A 21,507-nucleotide genomic window follows, 5' to 3' on the forward strand; every position below is an offset into this window, starting at 1 on the left:
GAAGAAGCTATGGCTTAGCCTTATGCTAATTTACCTGTATCATTCAGGATCATACACACTATGCGATTATATTTTTCCTCATCATAACCCTGCTGGTTTAAGCATCAGTTCCAGTTCAGCAGAGTGCGTTTGTATCATTGGTACTTAATAGCGAATGGCCGCTGCCAGCCGTAATGATTCTGCGCTAAACAGTCAAAGCACCGTTTCTTTTTTTGCCTAACCGCATGATATACTAAATCTGAAGCCTTCTCTTTAAACTATTTACAAATGTAAAGCATCTCTCTGAAATATTCATATCTATATATTTTCAATTACTAAGGTGTATAACACGATGCAAAACATCTAAAGATTGCCTGTTCCTTTAACAGTTTTACTAAAACACGAAGGCCGTTTTAAACCAACTGTGACACAATCTGTGGATCCAGCATTGCCTGCTTGGCAGACACACATACATACGAACACATGTGCGCAAGCACATACACACACTCACCCCCATCCCACTGGAAAAAGGAAGTCTGTGAAGAGATCAACCATTATGTGTATTAAGTTTAGCTTTTTTCCTCAGAATATTAGAAAAAAAAAAGTATATTCAAAGCTACAAATAACAGACTACGCTTTTCGTCTCATGCATCATATAAAATATTAGTTTCTCTTTCCTTTTGTCCATATATTTACACATTATTTTACAGGTGAACTGTACAATAAAAGTTGAATCCACGTGACATTCTTAAAAATATTTTCTGACCCATAATTACTTGCGACAAGTAAAATGAGGAGGAAAGAGGAAGAGAAAGAGAGGCCCGAGAGAAAGAGAGAGGCGCCGTTTGTCCTGCAGGACTTCTTCAGGTCTTGAAGCCTTCGCTGCAGCTCGTTCTGCATAAATTAAACCTGTGAAAGAGGGATGACGGCACACACTGGGCATACGAGACAAAGGGAAAGCGGTTATTGTGGAGGAGACAATTTGTGGAAAACCAGATACCGCTGATTCCTTGCCAGCCCGCAGAAAGGTCGGCATTCGTGGTTGGACCTCTCCCAGAATTCAGTGCAAGCAGCTGTTGATCAACTACCTATAGGTCGAATAGGGCACGGGGTTAAAAAAAGACACCCGTTTAGGTCTGGCCCTTCACCTATAAGCAGTGGAAAGGTATCTGAGAGGGCACACAATTTTTTTTAGCTCCAAACATCCCCCTCAGAAGCCTCTCAGCCTGCAGGACTGCTCAGTGGTGATTTGGTTGCGTCTCTGACATACGGTCAGCTACTGAGGTGGCGCGTTGGACCGGTCCATGCTGTCTGAGCGATGAGCTGCCAGTTGCTGCTGCAGCTGCTGCTGTTGTTGCTGCTGTTGCTGCTGCAGCTGCTGCTGCTGTTGTTGATGTTGCTGTTGCAGCTGTTGTTGTTGCTGTTGATGCTGCTGCTGCAGTTGTTGTTGCTGCTGTTGCAGTTGCTGCTGCTGTTGTTGTGTTGCGGCTGCAAAGGTGCCTTGCTGCTGCAGGGGAAACGCTTGAAGGATCAGCTGGGCAGATTGGGTGCCATGTAAAAGACGAAGGGCCTGCAGAACGAAATGCAAAATATAAATAAATAAATATATATATATATATACAGGGTTTCTGCAGACATGAACAAGTTAAATTTAAGACTTTTTAAGACCTTTTTAATACCACCTTATATGAAATTTAAGACCTAAACCTGTAATGGAAATACACATTTTATTACATACATATATGTAATATTTAATGTGTATAAATTCAATAATTACAACTGCAAAATGTTATTACAATATAAAATAATGGTTTCTATTTTAATATACTTTAAAATATAATTTATTTCTGTGAAGCAAAGCTGGATTTCCATCAGCCATTACTCCAGGATAAAGTGTAACATGATCCTTCAGAAATCATTCTACATTTTGAGAAATAACATTTTGCAAGATTACTGTTTTTTTCTGTATTTTTTGATCAAATAAATGCAGCCTTGATGAGCATAAGAGACTTCTTTAAAAAACATTACAAGTCTTACTGATCCCAAACTTTTGAGCAGTAGTGTATATATATATAGAGAGAGAGAGAGAAAGAGAGAGAGAGAGAGAAAAAGAGAGAGAATTTATTTATTATATTTTACAAAATTTTTAACATTTTGAGAAACCTATCACATGATTTGAATACATTTATAATTTAAAATGAATTAAAAATATATATTTATACATTGTAAATGTGTGTGTCTGCATATCCTTTAAAAACATGCAGATCTATTCTATTCTATTCTACTTTAGTAACTTAAGGGCAGGAAGTCTTTTTCAGCTACACAGATTAGAAAAACATACTTTTTTCAATAAAGGAATATCTGTCACAAAATTTAAATCACTTTTTAAAAATTTTTGGAATAAATTGGCAGACTTCTTTCATTCAGCTCTTAAGCTTCAAACCAAGATGCAGAAGCACTATAAAAGTAGTCCACAGAACTTCTGTGCTGTATTCGAAGTCTTCTAGAGTCATATGATAGGGTTGTGTGAGGAAGAGGCAGGGATTTAGGTCATTATTCATAGCAAATCTTCACAGCCACCCTAGCTCTCCATTTTCATCAAAATTGTCAGTATGAAAATAAAATTGTGACAGTGTTTTCCCTCACTATTGTGACACACATACACATGAAACGACTATCAAACGAGAAAAAAAACTCGTTTGATCGTTTGAGTGCAGGCCCACTCCCCTGCTGGCCTGCACTCACACTTGCACTAAACTTTCCGGGCTGGAGCATGCTTACGTCATGTGCGAGATGATGGAGAAACCCACGTTCGCTAATATTCTGCCTAATAAATTTGTAATTTATACCGTGCCTTGATTTTTACTTGTAAGTATCAGAAAATTATTACAGAGGCAGCTGACGTTAATGACAGAATTTGCAGCTTTAAATCGCAGACTACAATTCCAGTTCATCAATAAGGTGAGAACCAGACCCATCATAAACGTAAATATATTTGATTGAATTAAATGAACTGAAAACTGTAGTGTAGTAGTAGTAATAGTATATGTTTGCGGTCGTAATGATGACAGTAGCGCACACAAAATAGTATCTTTTCCGTGCTCCGGTGCGGTTAGCGTTCACACTACATGCGTACCGTGCCCGAGCCCAACCGAACCGTGCCCTGGTCCACCTCTTCCAACCGGGCCGAACGCGGAACGAAGCGCTCACACTAGTCAAACGAACCAGGCTTTGAGGGACAAACGCCCTCGGGCACGGTTCAAAACGCATAGTGTCAGTACACACTAAATGAATGACTGCTGGTCTAAACGTCCTTTTGAAGCTTGAAGCTTTAGTCCTCACTTATTGTAACTGTCTGTAAAAGAACTACCAGCAAATTCTTCCAGGTTTCACTTTTCATGACATGAGTAAATGATTAAAGAGTTTTCATTTTTCACGGAACTCTCTTTAATCAATAAGTTGACCAAAAATACGCTACAGTCAAGTAGTCATCTGAATGCTAAAAGGGTCTTAATTCTCCGTGTGGGAGGGTTACCTGTAGGAACTGCGTTTGTTGCTGGGCAAGCTGAGCCTGGGCCTGTCCTTGCTGTTGGGCGGTTCCTGTAGCTGTCTGTGACTGCGTCTGAGCCTGCTGCTCCTGCATATGCGCAGATGGCTGCTGGGCGATGCTGATTGTTTGAGCCTGGCCCTGCTGAGGGGTAAACGCAGTCACCACCTGCCCCATGAACATGGTGGTAGGCACCATAACTGCACCACACGCCATTGGGCCGGTTACTAGCTTAGTGAGGAGCTGTGGGGTAGCAGGGAACCTGTGGGAGGCAGGACAACAGGTTATTAGTTAGCTTTGTTATGAGTTTCTGTTGGGATCAGTTGTACCATGACATGGTCAGGAGTCCCCAGGCATTTTCAAAGAATGTTTTATTGTTCATTAGTAAATAACCAATAGGTTTTTATAGCCTGCAAAGAAGCTATATTTATAAAAAGGAAATGGAGGAGACATGAGATTAATGATTCTTTTTAGTTAGTTTAGTATTCTAATGTGCTTATTTAACTGGGTACGTGCACTTCATGTATATAATGAGGCAAAGTTTCAGTGTGTGTTTGTAATAGTGTTTCATGTACCGTATCTGCCGGTCTTGTGAGAAGGTGGCAACCGCGGCTCCGCTGGTGCTGCTGTTCTGGGCTAGGCTTGTGGAGATCTGCACAACGTTGGCCTGCGTAGGCTGAGAGATCATCATGGTATTATACAAAGATGCAGGCAGTGCTCCCTGAGGAGACTGCAGTGTGTGAGACGACCTCTGAGACTGCTAAAAAAAAAACAGACAGATACACATTTATATATTCACTTCTATGTACACAGCATATTATATGTTATTTATATACTTTTGCATTTAATAGAAGAAGGCTGTTTTATCTTTTTTATCTGAACCTACCACAGATTTTATTTACAGAGAAGTTTTTGACATTTTTGAATTTATAAGGTTGAATATTCAGCAAAACTGCACATTTTCACTCTTCTAAACATAGTAATGTAGCAGTGTTCTTTTAGAATGCTTTATATACTATTATAATTTGTATTAATATTTTTAATTCGTTTTTTATTTTTATATTTTCAGTTTATATTTTTATTTTTATTTTAGTCATTTTGTTATGTGCTTTTGTCATTTTTTTTTTTTATATTACTATTTAGGTTTAATTTAGTTTAAGTTCAGTTTTTATATTCATTCAGGGTTAGGAGAAAGTATTTCAGTTAGTTGTCAAGATAAAATTTTTCTAATGTTTTTTATCTAATATAAATAGTTTATTTCATCTCAACCTTATTAAAATTTAGTTTTAGTTTTAGTTAATGACAATCAGATGGGATTTCCTGTCATAAAGTAATATAAAGGACTAAACTTGATTTTTTTATCCCAATAAACTACATATGCTAATTTAAATATGCTAAATAAAGAATTTAATATGGAAAACAAATATTGCTTTGATGAAAATGTCTCACGTTTTACAAATAAATTTGAATTCATAGTACATTTTTTGCCACGTCCGTTGCTATTTTTCAAATGCATTTTCATAGAAAAGCTCACTGTCTCACCTGAGTTAGATTGGAGCTCTGATCTCTGAGAAGGTTCTGTTGTTGTGGCGGTGCCTGCTGAGGATGCTGTGTGACAGTGTGTTGTGTCCCTGTATGTGTGGATTGTAGGCTTCCTGTCGGCACCACCGCCCCCTGCATGGACAGAGAGCCCGCTGACTGCACGGATGATCCCTGCGTCAGCTGCACTGAGCCGAGGTTGAGACCGCCGCAGCAATTAATAATAAATATATGTGAATGTTTGCCAATACTGCAAAGCAGCGTGGAAACCGAAGCCTGTTAGAGAAAATATATCTATTAAAATGTAAATATTAGTATCCTTTTTTTAAAATTGTGTTTTGTTCTAATGTTCAAATACCAATAAATATATTTTGGGGAAAAAATTGCATCCCAAAGTTATTTGTATAGCTTATTCAGTAGATGTTTGGGGTTGGTAAGATCTTTTATTGTTTAGAAACCAATGATGCATTTATTTGATCAAAAATACAGTAAAAACAGTAATATTTTGAAATATATATTGAAACATACTGGTAAAAAATGTATAGCCTGAATGCACTGTAAGTCGCTTTGGATAAAAGCGTCTGCTAAATGCATAAATTATTATGATTAATTATTAAATTATTAAATATGATTGTGATTTCAAATAACTGCGTTCTATTTGAATATATTTTAAAATGTAATTTATCCTGTGATGCCAAAGCAGTCATTACTCCAGTCTTCAGTGTCACATGATCCTTCAGAAATCATTTTAATATGCTGATTTACTGCTAAAGAAATATTTCTTATTATTATCAATGTTAAAAAACAGCTGCGATGCTTAATATCCTTGATTTAGGATTCTCTGATGAATAGAAAGTTCAAAAGAACAAAAATAGGCATTTTGAATAAAGGTATTAATTTCCTTTTTAAAAATGGTAGTGTACACTTATACTTTTGGTCACCTCCACCAACATAAGTGTGCAAACTACACAAACTATAACCTTTTATACTAATACATCTGTGATAACATATCATTATTTATTGTGAAACAGACTGTGTCGCTGAAAAGAACTGTTTCTTTAATTAAAAAAACAACAGTTTAGTCAGTTCCTCTCTCTGGGTCAGTGACAGATCAAAGAATGGGATACATCTCATTAATTATACGTGAAATGTAGACTGTAGAATATCTAATATTCAGATTCTTAAATCTATTTTAAATAAACCTAAAATGTGATTTTAATACTTGTGCAATGAATATTCAATTCAAGTTTATTTGTATAGTGCTTTTCACGATACAAATCGTAGAAAAAATAGAAAATTAAGTTTCTACGATATATTTAGTAGTAGCTTATCAGTGGTGACTGTCAGTTAATGTACATATAGCAGAAATGTACGGAAAAATCAATTAAAGACGTAATCAAACAGATGATGAACACTATTAACAGCAATTAATAATAAATATATGTGAATGTTTGCCAATACTGCAAAGCAGCGTGGAAACCGAAGCCTGTTAGAGAAAATATATCTATTAAAATGTAAATATTAGTATCCTTTTTTTTAAATTGTGTTTTGTTCTAATGTTCAAATACCAATAAATATATTTTGGGGAAAAAATTGCATCCCAAAGTTATTTGTATAGCTTATTCAGTAGATGTTTGGGGTTGGTAAGATCTTTTATTGTTTAGAAACCAATGATGCATTTATTTGATCAAAAATACAGTAAAAACAGTAATATTTTGAAATATATATTGAAACATACTGGTAAAAAATGTATAGCCTGAATGCACTGTAAGTCGCTTTGGATAAAAGCGTCTGCTAAATGCATAAATTATTATGATTAATTATTAAATTATTAAATATGATTGTGATTTCAAATAACTGCGTTCTATTTGAATATATTTTAAAATGTAATTTATCCTGTGATGCCAAAGCAGTCATTACTCCAGTCTTCAGTGTCACATGATCCTTCAGAAATCATTTTAATATGCTGATTTACTGCTAAAGAAACATTTCTTATTATTATCAATGTTAAAAAACAGCTGCGATGCTTAATATCCTTGATTTAGGATTCTCTGATGAATAGAAAGTTCAAAAGAACAAAAATAGGCATTTTGAATAAAGGTATTAATTTCCTTTTTAAAAATGGTAGTGTACACTTATACTTTTGGTCACCTCCACCAACATAAGTGTGCAAACTACACAAACTATAACCTTTTATACTAATACATCTGTGATAACATATCATTATTTATTGTGAAACAGACTGTGTCGCTGAAAAGAACTGTTTCTTTAATTAAAAAAACAACAGTTTAGTCAGTTCCTCTCTCTGGGTCAGTGACAGATCAAAGAATGGGATACATCTCATTAATTATACGTGTCAAGGGTTAATTAGATATATACATACATCGACCACCATGCTCGCTTTAGTGGCACCAGGCACTCAAAGACCCGAACTTTAATAAGAGTGATAGTATTGAATGCAGTAATAGGTATATTGAATTACCTGCACACTGGGCTGAAGTGGTTGAGGCTGCGGAGGCTGAGACACAAGAGATGTTGCCATCGTCTGTCCTGTGTTCTGAGAACTCATTGACTGAAGAGGGACGACACAAAAGGTCGAGTCAATACTCAGTGTGGACAATTTCATGTTACGTTATAATTTGCTCTTCTTATCCTACATTGTTGTTTATTTCAATATTAAGATGGGTTTTGTGTTTGGACACTATTTCACCGAGTTCTATATTCATGACATATACCAACCTGACTGCTAATAGAGGACCTCCGCTGTGATGTCATTTCAATGGCTGACACTAATTGGCGGGGGGGTGTGCTATGGTCTGTCTGCAGCTTTGTCTGTGTGGCTACAGACACACAAACATATATGGGTCAGTCACAGCGCTGAAATGTGTGTAAACATCTTAACATGCTATGGCTGTGTTTTTTGGAGCACTCTTTGGTATGTATACGTACACGTAGGGTCCGAGACGGCGGTGTGTGAGGAGGACTTTCGGGAGCTCCGTGATGAAGCGGAGGGTGTGCGGCTGTGATCGAATCGCTCTAGCGCCTCCTTCAGGCTGGAGGTGTTCAACTGGGACTCAGAGCCGGAGTCCTGAGACTGAGCAGAGTGAAACAGAGTGGGATTAAAGGGTGTTTCTGGGTTCAGTGCAATCAAAAGCATTTGTGGCACAGTATTGATTATCACAGAAAATAATACGGGGGGAAAAAAAATGAAAAGGTTCATTGAAAGGTTTATTAATCTAACATAATTATATAAACTATAAATAAATGTATTCAATTTATAAAATTAATATAGTTTGAATGTAACAAATGTTTTTTTTTTTTTATGAATGATGAATTTGAATTTGTGTAAATACAGAGAAGGATATTTATTTGCATGTTAAAATGTAATAAATTATTAATAAAATAAGAACATGAAATATTACAAATATTAAATATTTAAAATAATAACTTGGATAAAATATAAATATACATTAGTTTAATACATTTTACATATTTGTCTATTATATTTGGAGGATGAATGGGAATTTAGAATTGAATAAATAAATAAAAATATAAACAAAATGTATTAAATCTATATGAATAAATAATAAATATTAGAATTAAACGATTATTCATTAAAATAAACAAGTTATTTAAAATTACTATTAATAGTATAATATTTAATCAAATGTATACAGAAATGTCTGCGTAAATAAATGTATTTATTGATACTTTACAAACTCGCCTGTTATATTGGTGGCTAAATGGGGATTTAGAACTGAATTCAGAAATGTCTCACCTTGTCTGCTGAGATCTCAGGAGGTGATTCCTCAATGCCCAGCTCTCTGCGCTGTTCAGCCCTCACTTCAGCATAACTGAGACAAAGAAAAAGACATTATTTTAAAAAAAAACTTTTTAAAAAAAAGTTTCTTTCTTGTTAGTAGTTCAAACGTTACGTGTTCTGAAACTCTCACCTGACCACAGTGTGCGTGCAGACGATGAACTCCGGCCGTGAGTTCCACTGGTGGTAGGTGATATAGTAGTGAGTCTGAAGCCAGATCCACTGCTGACCTTTAGTCAGGAAACGGTAATAGCACGACTTCCCCTTACCATACTGCATCACTACAGAGAAAGAGAGATCTTATTATTACAAAGTCTAAACTCAAGACAGTGCCATTCATTCATAAATTTCAAAGCACTGTCCATTTTTAAAAGTGGGGAGACACGAGTACACACAAACAGTAGTTGAACTCACAGTGTTCATGGCACTTGGCCAGGGTCTCCAGGTCATCCACATGATAGTAGTCGTACCCTGAAGTGCCCAAAACCTCAAAGGGTAGGTAGCCTATGATGGGGGGTGCCCTGCAAAATACAACAATGCAACTTCACATCATCTGCATACATGCATTCAGTGGGGTCATTCTCAAAATATATCACAAATATGTGCACTGACTTTGAGTCAAGGAAAATAATTCAAATGGTCGAGAAACTCTATATAAAATGCATTTTTCTATAATCTAACAGTGTTAAATAACATTTTGCACATTTCAACAATACAGAAAAAAATCCTACAAAATTATTTGATTTTGTCAAGTGTCTGAAAAAAACCCTTGTGCCCTTTATAACACTTCTATGACAATTACTGTTATTTATTTCATTTTTATTTATTATTTTATTTCATTTATTTATTCTTCATTTGCTTCCCAGGTTAAGCATTAGTGCAAAGTCTAACAAGAGTGATACAAGCAAAACAAAATGCATTTCATTAATACCCTTCTTGATGAATACCCTAGATCCTTTGTCCATTGATATCTTGTCATTGGTGTTATCAAATGTTACAAACATGTTGAATTGTAAAAAAGAAAAAAAAAGAAAAAAGTATTTTCAAGGTCAAAGCTCAGACCTGTTCAACTGTGCACATGGTGATTTTCCCAACACGTTGAAGTTAATAAAGTTATTAATTTACCTTTAAATGCATTTTCATTGTGAAAGATTTTTATTTAAATTTTACAATTTAAGTTTTAAATGTTATAGTTTATTGATTTTGATTGATTTATGTCTGATTAAACTGACAACCCATTTAAAAAAAAATAAAAATCACCATTGTCTTCAAGAAATAAAATAAAAAACAAAAGTTTTACTTTATGACTAGAAAGAATGTTTTTTATAGTAGAAAACTAAACTGAACTGAATTCAAAACGTCTGCAACTTCTTCATTTTTAAATTCAGACTATCTATTATTTTAAACAATTTACGATTTTAAAATGACCCAGTGCCATTTTTTGCAAAAACTGAGTTCTTGGAACAGATTTTCAGGCATTCCTTGAGTCATATGAAAATGTTTTGGGATAAAAACAGCATAAAACGATCTGAAGTGCCACTAGCTTCTGCTAAACAACTGATAATGTGGAAAATCATTTGCTTTAATATCTAGCATCTGTGCCAATTAAACCGAATCCGTGATTCGAATTAAATATAGAGTAGCAGCAGCACCAGCAGCTATTCTTCCGAAACGACTCATCTAAATTCAGTTGAAACCTTTCCAAGCATAATGGCATTAAAGTTATGTTCATGTTATTCCAGATGTATAAGCCTTTGAGCCTGTGGGATGAACGTGAGCTATTGATTACTCTGAGACATGCTGTGCAAGCATGAACAACAAACATGTCTTCAAAAACTGAGAACAGTCTCAAGTGGAGCGTATTATGACCGTCACAGGCTCACACAGCCTGAAGTGCAGGACTTCCTTGAAAACCAAGTACCGTACTGTAAAGAAATGGCATTAAGACAGTGGTTCTCAGCCTTTTTGACTTCAAGGCTCCCTACTATCCACAACTATGTTCTAGGGCACATGTGTCAAACTCCAATCCTAGAGGGCCACTGTCCTGCAGAGTCTATCTCCAACCAGCCCCAAAACACCTGCCTGGAAGTTTCTAGTAAACCTGAAGTTTGAAGCTAAATTCTACAGTACAGTGGCCCTCCAGGAACTGAATTTGACACCCCTGTTCTAGGGTCCCATGACTTTTCCATTTTTTGTGATTAATTGATAAGGATTTGTTTTTGTTTTTTTGTCCCCTAGTTGGGAACCACTGCGCTTCAGATTCAAATAGTCAAATAGTTAATTGTAGAGTAGCACTCAATGCTAATCTGTCACCAACTCACCTGTCAATCAACCACTGTGCTAAAAAATGGGGGTTTTATACCTTGATGGTTACACACGACTTAAAAACAAAACCATGCACCTTCGAGGTACCCACAAGATCAGTCACATCTTTTGCATACTTTCGGGGTAAAATGCACTGCCAAATGGACTGACAAGCATTTATGGTAAACTAAAATATATTTTAATGTTATTTCTATTGAAACTTGCATGTCATGTATTAATTAATATTAATTATATTTATTAATTATATTTGTAATTATACAACTATAATGAAAATGCTGCAATTTAGTACATAAAATATATTCACTTGTAATATCAAGTAACATTATAGTTAAAATTATAATCAAGTACTTTACTTGTGCTTTAGTACGTTAGTCAACACATCAAAATAAGTGTGCATGACAAAGGATTATTAAATCATGATGATTTATAATATACTTTAAAGTAAAGCTTTTAATTTGACAATATTACAAAGTACACTTTTTTAAAAAGTGTATTCAAGTGTTCAGAAACAGTCATGAAAGTGTACTGTATGTACACTTCAGTAGATATTTATTTAATTAATATTCTGCAAGTACACTTAAAAAAAAAACTTATTTTAAGTAAGCACACCTTTTTTTTTTTTACAAGCAATAATTTGTTATTTTTTCTTTCTTTTATTTTCTTCCTTAGATCGATTTTCCCAACTTTATTCCTCATTATTTTCTACTTCTGCTGCTTGTTTCATTTTTCTGTTCCTTCTTTTTTCTTTCTTTCCTGCTTTCCATGTTTTTTGTCTTTCTTTCCTTCTGTCTTAGTAGTTCCTCACTGTAGTAACACACTGAGAGTGATGTATCAGTAGATATACAGTCATGAAATCAGAGATCCTCTCTTTGAAATCCAATCGCAAGTGGTCACAGGTGACATTCTATCCAGAGTAAAATCTCGTCTGACTTCTAGTGATCAGATCACCTGAGACAGGTAATATCCGGGCCTAAGTGAAACAAACTAGCAGAGGTGCTTTAGTTTTCCGGGAGAGGGAAGATGATGTGTGTGCTTGACAATGAGCTCACAAAAACAGTCGTGAGAACAGATGAAGTTTGTACCTGTGGTCCAAGAAGAGGAATTTCCACTCTAAACTGTGTCTGGAGGTGAATTCCTCATTGGGCTCCTCCACAGTACACATTTCCTGTCGAACAGAGGTTATAAACAAGACCGTTCTTATACTTCTAGCAGACAAAAAACGAAAACAGAAACCAAGTGACCTACTTCTCACACTGAGTGCTTTGCATGCTGGTCATTTATCAGTGTCTTCAAAAACAAAGGCAATCCTTGCACAAACATGTACAGTGTCTATCAACACGCCCACACACATACATTCAAACTGTGTCACGATGAATATGTACATAACAGATCTGAGTGAAGTTGTCACTGTCTGTCAGGCAAATATTAGAAGTCACAGGACCAATGAGAAGGTGCCAAGTCGGCTTTGGCTCAACCTACCTTGATAAACTGAGGCTTGGCTAACCTCACAGTTGCTATGAAACACACTCGGTCTTCGAACATGGGCCTCAGCGATCGCTGGATAACTCCCTCAAAGCCGTTACGTGTTGATTTATACCGATAAAAAAATGTGTTAATGTTAACAAAATTAAAACAAAAAAGCAAAAATATTAAGTTTTCAACACTGATAATAATAAATGTATTAAGCATCTTGAGGATCAAACCAGCGAATTAGAATGATTTCTGAAGAATCATAAATAACCTACAAAAATAGTATTCAAAAAATAGTTCATGCAAAAATTTGCAAAAGGACGAAAATGTATCAAACTATGACAAATTAAACTTTTCCACCATTAAACATTTATTAGTAAACTTTAAGCATTTAAAGGATTTAATAACCTGAACTCCTGAAATAGAATATAATGAATATCCTTATGTATTATCTATTTTAATTAAAGTGGTTTACTTTATCATCAGTCTTTTTCCATCTCATCTAATCTTTATTGTTGCTGAAATAATAATAATAATAGATTAAAACATTTCCTGTATTTATTTTATACATTATTAATTATTCCATATTATTCGAAGGTGATGTTTAAATACTCCCCCATCAACTGCTGTATAATTAAGTCTATTTGTAGGTCAATTCCCTGGAAAAGTGTAAACACAGCGGCTCTGTAGAGAAAAACATCACTCTGTTTGTTTGATCATTCCAACCAACATTGGCTCCACCAATGGTGGGAATTTGGGGTGGGAATATCTATTTGTATAAACAAAGGCTGTTTAAAAACCATCATTCATTATTTTTACAATAATGTTTACTGAAGCCCGTCAAATTACACACTTCACCTTAAGCCAAAAACGGTCAACTTTCCATCTCAAAATCTGGGTCAGAAGCCTGTTTCTCTGGCAAACTGGCTTTTCGCAACACTTCCTATTCAAATAATGATCCTTGCTCCATCTACTCTCACATAAGCAAGCAAGCAAGCACTTGGCTAGGTAATTCAATAAATGGATCCATATGAAAGACTCGGCTGATGCTGCAGGCACTCGTTCTGACACTCACCAGTGTTGAGGGACTTAAAGTTTCCGATGAACTTGACATACTCATAAACGGGCGGCTCTTTCGGGTCGATCGTGCCCCGGAGCATGTGGCAACAGAACTCTAACTGGTTCTTTGCTGCAGGGAAGCAAACAAAACAAAACAAAAACAAGAAAACAGAATTAATGAGCTCTAGTCTAGTGATCTGTGCTCAAAGAAATGAGACAATAACAGAGAGAGAGAGAGAGAGAGAGACCAGAAGAAACCAATTTTTTGGTCATGAGAAGATGAGAAACATGTAAACACAGCATGTATGAGTGATTCTTACTTTTTAGGTAGTCTGGGGTGAGGGTCTCTCCCTCCAGCATGTGTGTGGACAGGGCTTTATACACCTCTGAGTGCTCACCCAGTGGAAGGAAATTCAACAGATTCTGATCCACAAGATCAGACTGAAAACACAACAACAGACATCGTCAGTATCACTCGTACTCACACAGTAGAGCTGTTCACATGAATAGCTGGAGGCTGCAGGGTTGTTGTAACAGATGCACGGATGCCGTATCAGCCACTGTATTCATAACTGCATTGTGATACTGCTCATTTGCATACGGTTGTCGTTTAGTCAGCGGTCACTGACGCTCAATCCACTCTCATTGAAAATGAATTATGTTCGGTTGCTTTGTAGCTGCAAACTGCTGTCAGTGTGGTTGGGTTAAGAGGTTAGGACCAGTTGTCCACACAAATAGTAGCTTAGCAATATCATCAAATTCATTTAGATTTAATATTTGCTTTAATATTTTTAGAAGCTGATGAATTTAGAGACCTAACTTCTAACATGAAGTGAATTGGAGGACGTTTCTGTCACACTATTGTTCTGAAAAGTTGTGCAACCATTCAAAAGTTTGGATTAGTATGATTTTTTTTTTAAAGAAATACATATTTTATTGATCAACGATGCATTAAATTAATCAACAGTGACAATAAAGCATTCAAAATGTTGCAAGTTCTTTAGAATTTTCTATTTAGCAAAGAATCCTGAAAAAATGTAGCACCGTTTCTACAAAAATATTAAGCTGCTCAACTATTTTCAGCATTGATAATAATAAAAAAAATTTCTTGAGCACCAAATAAGCATATTAGAACGATTTAGAGTAATGGCTGCTGAAAATTCAGCTTTGCCATCTCAGGAATAAACACATTTTAAAATAAATTAAAATAGAAACTGTTATTTTAAATTGTAATAATATTTCACCAAATTACTGATTTTACTGATATTTTGATGAAATAAATGCAGTGTGTTCATACTCACAGGTAGATGTTCTAATAAAGACGTGACACTTTCTGAGACGTAGATTATGTTTCCGTCTGTCATGATGGCTAAAAAGAAGCCATCTAGTGCCTAAAAAATAGAGCAAATTAAGAATATCAATAGTTCTGTAGTTTTAGTGTTTACTGAATGAATAAACATAAGTAGGGGGTTTAGGCAAGTGCGTATGCATGTTTGTGTCAGTGAGAGTAAGTCCTCACCTCCAGCATCAGCTGTGTGAACTCCTCATTGCTAAGGAAGGGCGGCTTCCAGTCCTGACGGATTTCACTCGACTCAGACTGTGCGGCAATTTCTGAGGGAAAGAAAATACAAACAATAAGGTTTCGGTTTTAAATACAGGACAAAGAACTAAAACATACAAACTTTATTTCATCAGGTTATTAAACTAAATGTTTTATTAATTATACATGTTTACTTGTATATAAAAAAAATAGAACATAATTATGCACTTTGTAATATCAGCTGCCTAAATCATTAGTTTTAAAATGATAAATGTTAGTTTATTAACATTTATCTTAAGGGGTTAGTTCACCCAATAATGAAAATTAGCCCATAAATTACTCGCCCTCAAGGCATCCTAGGTGTATATGACTTTCTTCTTTCAGACGAATCCAGTCGGAGTTATATTAAAAATTGTCTTTGATCTTTCAAGCTGTTTAATGCCACTCAGCGGGTGTTGCAGTGCAGCTCATGACCTCATACGTAATCCGCCCAAAGCTGCTTCAGTGTTCAACAGTGAGCGCAAGCTAGATTAAATTGATTATTACGTTTTAAATATGGTTATTTTTCTTACAAAAATGCATCGATTCGCACGATGGGCACTTTTTATTTAACTTCTTTTGGACTGATGCACTGTAACACCCGCTGAGTGGCATTAAGCAGCTTGAAAGATCAAAGACAATTTTTAATATAACTCCAACTGGATTCGTCTGAAAGAAGTCAGTCATATACACCTAGGATGCCTTGAAGGGGAGTAATTTATGGGCTAATTTTCATTTTTGGGTGAACTAACCCAAACTAACCTAATATTATCACTTTTACCTTTTTAATATATTTTATCATTTTATAATATTTTAGATGTTTTTAGCACTGCACCAATCTCTGTCTAGCACACACACCACTTTTAGAAAATGCATCATCCACAAAAAAAAAAAAAAAAGTCAAATGGAATCTGTCCAGAACTGTTCTTAATTTATATTTTTGGGTTGTCTGTACAATCTTTTGTGAAGGCTGATTTACTAATAGTTCAAAGAGCTACCACTTCGTTGTCTACTATTGTCTTATACATTTCAGAAATACCCACTCCTCTATGTTGAGTGAAAAAAGCAAGCCGTGGTGGAGGTTTTACATGTCATTGTGTGTCATCAGACGGCTCCTTCCTGTCTAAGTGGGCGGTTCTTGGCTAGAATTCATCAATAGTAAATAGTCTGGCTTGTGAAATTAACTTAAGTCACAGAAACCATTATTGACTGAAAATATTAAATAAATAAATTTAAATTAAAAAAAGCATTTTCTCAGTAATTGATTAGTATTCTGTAGTATTTAAATGCATATTATTGCTCCAATTTAGTTAACTAAGTTTTTTCCCCCCCAAAGTTTCCTTTTAGGCAATGAAAATATTAAATTTACTTTTTCAAATGATTACTGGTTTAAAACACGCAACCAATTTGGTTGCAATTAATTGGTATGGCATTACAGTAACCTTTGTGCTTGCGCAGGAAGTCGATGCTCTTCTGTAGGATGGTAGACTTGTCCATCTTGCGGGTGTTGCCCGGCAACATGGTGCCCAGTTCCTTGATGAGCACATTGAACTGGTCTCGCCTCTTCTTTTCCGACTTGTTCCTAGAAACTCTGTAGGTGGAAAAGTAAGAGGTGGAAAATTCCAGTGGAAATCAATTGCTGACTTAAAGATAAGAAGATAATAACATAATTTCGTCTTCTTTCAGAAGTCTCAGTTAAGCACTAAAATACACGTCAACTCTTAATTATCTTAAATTCTACAGTTTACTCCTCAAAATGATAAAGGGATGCTATCTAATCTGAGAAAAATCTAGCAATGCTGAGGGAAACCATTTCACGGTTCTGTGACTGTATACAGAAGATGAGGGTGAAGCTGTGCACTCAGGTTTAAACAGTCATAACTAGGTCACACTTAAGTTTCTATTCCTGGTGCAAAACCACTTTATATATACTACCATGAAAAAGGACCTGTCTATACAATCCTCTGGTGTAATGAATCATGTTTAAACCACTCTTGCATGAGATAATGGAATAAAGGCTTGGCTCATAATAGGAGTTCGGCTCGAGGTAAGAAAAAGGAAATTCCCGTTCAGGAATCATTATAATTATCGTAATGTTTTGTTTGTCTAATCACCTTTTTGCTTTGTCCTTCTCATCTTCTTCCATCAACCCATCAAAGATGCTGCTGTCATCCCTGAAAAGAAACCCATAGTAAAAGAGGTTAGACCAGCTTGACCAATGTGAGCTCTACCCAAGCTGTGTGACCGGCCAATTAAAGACAGCTTCATTCCTCACCCATTCCAGTGTTTGTGATCATAACAGCATTCAGCGTGCTAAAATATTCATATTTGAGGCTGAACCAGCTATTTAAAGGGATTGTCTCTCGAAAATTAATAATAAGGGCCTGAAGCTTTCAAGCTTCAAACAGGACACAGTAAGTCTGAAGTCATACATACGATAGCTTTGTGAGAGGAACAGACTGAAGTTTAAATATTCGCTAATAGTTCATCTTCAGGGCAGTGTTATTTTAGTATAATTTAGATATTATTAAGGTTTTATTAATATTTCAATTAGTTTTTTTGTTTGTTTTCAATTTAATAATTGTAATAATTTTCTTTTTAACTTCAACCAATTTTGTTGTGTATTTGTCATTTTTCTTAGTTTTTATTTCAGTTTTACTTTTGTACTTATTTAGTGTATCAATTTCAACTAAATAAAAATGACAAATGCTGTCTGGAATAAAAATAGCTGAAATATAATCAATTTGTAACGGTCGTGATTGGGGTTTGATTTCATGACTGATGTCATAGCAGCTTCTCAGCTCCAAAGCAGTATGGGTTTGGAATGAATGAGATTGAGTAAATGACAGTTTTAATTTCTGGATTATCTCTTTAAGGTCATCTCAACATGACATGACAATCACTCAATCTATTTTAGCCGTAAGATAATTGGTCTTCTGCACAGAGTGTACAAATGTGCATCTGTCTCTGGAACCGCAGAGATCACAATGACCTTTCATTTAGTGCGTGCAAATATGTGATGCGTGCGCACACGACTGAATGAGTGTTTTCATGTGTGCGAGACGAGATGCAAGTCAACCGTATGAAACGTGTATTTGCAAAGTTGCGAGATTAATGAGTGCAAACAACAGGCTGGGTAAATAAAACCGTGCATGTGGCTCTGCCACTGGGTGTCCATTACCACCATTTTTACATAAACAATTCAGAGCTTTCCTCAATCCATTTGCATCAAGGGTTGTGGGTGTGTGACTATGTGTTTGCATAAGGAAGCACCCACTGCTCTAATAATGCCATATTATATGGTTGATGTTATTGCTGCATGTGGGAAAACTGCATTTTAAATTAAGAACGCACATACAACATGCAGTGTTACAGGAAAAGGAAAAAGAAAATTAAGGGAAAAATAAAGAAAATAATGTATAACATCTATTACTGAGTTAAAAAAAACTACATTGACGTCAACTGAATTGGCTGCCAAACAAAAATATATTTATATCTGCTCTGTGAAATTCAAAGCCATCTGCTTGTAATGGTGGGCGCATACAATATGAGGTAAGATTAGATTTCATAATTTAATTAGGACAGATAAGAGAAAAAGAGTCGGAAATTGTCATTATAGTTCATATTTCCTTAATTTCATTTTGTCCTTAAAAAAAGCCATTAGCCATTAGGCTTTAGTTTACACTAGTTTGGGATTTTTTTTCTTTAATCTCACTTGTGCGCATCAAGTCTTTATTTGATAAAAAATACATTAAAAACAAAAACAGTAATATTAAAAAAAATATAATTACAATTTTAAAATGTACAATTTTAATTTGTTTTAAAATGTAATTTATTCCTGTGATGGTAAAGCTGAATTTTCAGCATCATTACTCCAGTCTTCAGTGTCATATGATCCTTCAGAAATCATTCTAATATGCTGATTTGCTGCTCAAGAAACATTTCTTGTTGTGAGACTTTTCTTTTTATTTTAACAGGATTCTTCGATGAATAGAAAATTCAAACAGCATTTACTTGAAATAGAATTATTATTTTGTAACATTATAAAATGTCTGTCACTATTTTATCAATTTAAAATACATTTTTCATCGATTTTATTAATTCTTTGCTACTTGCTATTGCTAAAGGTATAAACATTTATTCTAGTGAGATTTTTATTGGACAAAAAACCGGACACGCCCATGAGTGCAAAAGATGAGTCATCAATATTTTTAGTGCATTTTGCTAGTAGAGAAAGACTGTCCATTATATATTAGATGCCAACTTTTAGGAGTACGCTAGCAAACAGATAGGCTACCAATTAATTCGTCAAAATCAGAAAACATGACATATTCACTGAACATAACATGCATTTAGTACATTTTCCAGTCTTGGAGCCAGAATACCATCACGAATGCTTTGGTTGCATATTAAGCCTCACACTCAACTTTCAACATCATTTGCCTCCAAATGCGTCACTGCATCTGCCACTACAGCCTCGTGCATAACACGCTGCCAGCATTAGAGCATGCGTATCGGCTTACGACTCTAAATGACCCCATTCCACACCTGTTTTTAAGCTTAAAGTTGCTGCATAAAAGACCCTCCACACAGCGACAGCACACACATGCACACACATTAAAGTGAGAGTGCTGTAATTGTTTTGAAGACACAAACAAGTCAATTAGTCACTGCACACTCATAGTGCAGCATTTTCGTTCTCACAATCTAACATCCACCTGACTGCTTTACAAACGACTCGTTTTGAAAATGCAGTTCATTTCAGTATACTTAAATGGAGCTCGTTTGAGCAATTAGAAGTAGAACAATGTGATGACCTACATTTATACTACAAAAACAATGCAGTGCTTGTGTATTAACATTTGACCATTCTCTCCCCGACACACGCACATAGAGGATGTGGATGGCTGATCATTAACTTTAATGGTGTTTGTGTTGTGAGAGAGACAGAGTGACCGTTTTTGTCACTAGTCCACTATCTTCCTGACTCCTGTAAGACAAACAAACCAACAGTACGAGCACAACAATGCAATAAAGATGTTTCAGAGGACAGTACTGATCACTAAACATACACAGAGGCTCAATGTGTGCTGAATTAACCATGATGTTTATTATCAAATGTAAAGTTTGCTGAGGATCATCAAACAGAAGAGTATATCTTATAGAAAGGTATCAATTACTGGCATTGGCAAACATCAAGAGCCAATATTTGGAGTAGAACCCAAAAAAGGAAAAAAATATTTTATCAGTGTCTGGCACAAAGTACACTTTGCTAAACCAATACAGGAAAAGTGGGACAGTTCCTGATAATTTATCATTGCCATTGTTTTCAAATAAGATACAAATGGCAATGTCCTATACTCATTTAGAAAAAAATGTAATGGAATAGTTTACCCCAAAATGAAAACTGTCATCATTTACAAACCAATTAATACTTTTATTCACCAAGAAAACATTTAATTGATCAAAACTGACAATAAAGTCATTTATAATGTTATTTACAAAAAAAAAAACTTTGAAAAATAAATAAATCTATCACGGTTTTCACAAAAATATTAAGCAGCACAAGTGTTTTCAACATTGATGATAAGAAAAGTTTATTGACCAGCAAATCAGCATATTAGAATTATTTCTGAAGCATCATGTGACACTGAAGTAGGCATGGGCCGATTACCGGTTTCAAGGTATACCGCGATTTGAAAATGTCACGGTTTCAAAACCGCTAATATTTTCCGTTATACCGTTCCTGCGGTATGCGCTGTTTTGCATGTCACCTCAAAGACTGAAAGTGTAGGAATCCCTCAGGTTGAGTGCACTGTAGAGAGTAACACGACCCTCCTCCTGTTGGTGCGAGCGAGTGGTCAGTCACGTGCGCGTGTATGACGGCCGAAGGAGCTTCCTCTGGAACTTACGCAATCGGCAACTGACCGTTTATTGTTTTATTGCAGCCGATCTCTGCTCTGGACTTGCACAAACTGCGTTGCAACGCATATCATTTTCCAAATGTCATTCATGTGAAAATATGAAGTCTGTAAACATCTGTTAACAGAGGCCAGAGACGCTGAAGACGGACGCGCAGAGAAAAATACTGTAGCAGGCAGATCACTCACTGTTCATGATGCACGAACTATTGGAAGAAAATCCTAAATATTGATTTGAGGTTTATATGAATGTGTTTCTGAGGGGAAC

The 21,507-nt window shown here is 35.5% G+C and overlaps 1 protein-coding gene across 1 annotated transcript in view; it reads right to left on the reverse strand.

Moving 5' to 3' along the window:
• Positions 1-214: 214 nt before the first annotated feature.
• LOC107718423 (circadian locomoter output cycles protein kaput-like) overlaps positions 215-21,507 on the reverse strand; it is a 60,333-nt gene continuing 39,040 nt past the window's right edge. The window contains exons 6-23 of the mRNA XM_016525489.1: positions 17,433-17,492; positions 16,761-16,909; positions 15,259-15,350; positions 15,041-15,130; positions 14,060-14,180; positions 13,753-13,869; positions 12,690-12,805; positions 12,293-12,375; positions 9,300-9,406; positions 9,019-9,166; positions 8,844-8,919; positions 8,015-8,159; positions 7,805-7,905; positions 7,548-7,637; positions 5,069-5,341; positions 4,102-4,286; positions 3,515-3,788; positions 215-1,549 (exon numbers count right to left, since the gene is read on the reverse strand). Coding sequence (XP_016380975.1) covers positions 1,256-1,549; positions 3,515-3,788; positions 4,102-4,286; positions 5,069-5,341; positions 7,548-7,637; positions 7,805-7,905; positions 8,015-8,159; positions 8,844-8,919; positions 9,019-9,166; positions 9,300-9,406; positions 12,293-12,375; positions 12,690-12,805; positions 13,753-13,869; positions 14,060-14,180; positions 15,041-15,130; positions 15,259-15,350; positions 16,761-16,909; positions 17,433-17,492 — 2,521 coding nt within the window. The 3' untranslated portion in view covers positions 215-1,255. The remainder of the gene's footprint in view (positions 1,550-3,514; positions 3,789-4,101; positions 4,287-5,068; positions 5,342-7,547; positions 7,638-7,804; positions 7,906-8,014; positions 8,160-8,843; positions 8,920-9,018; positions 9,167-9,299; positions 9,407-12,292; positions 12,376-12,689; positions 12,806-13,752; positions 13,870-14,059; positions 14,181-15,040; positions 15,131-15,258; positions 15,351-16,760; positions 16,910-17,432; positions 17,493-21,507) is intronic.

Source organism: Sinocyclocheilus rhinocerous, unplaced genomic scaffold (genome assembly GCF_001515625.1).
Source record: "Sinocyclocheilus rhinocerous isolate Xijiao unplaced genomic scaffold, SAMN03320098_v1.1 scaffold453, whole genome shotgun sequence".
NCBI lineage: Eukaryota > Metazoa > Chordata > Actinopteri > Cypriniformes > Cyprinidae > Sinocyclocheilus > Sinocyclocheilus rhinocerous.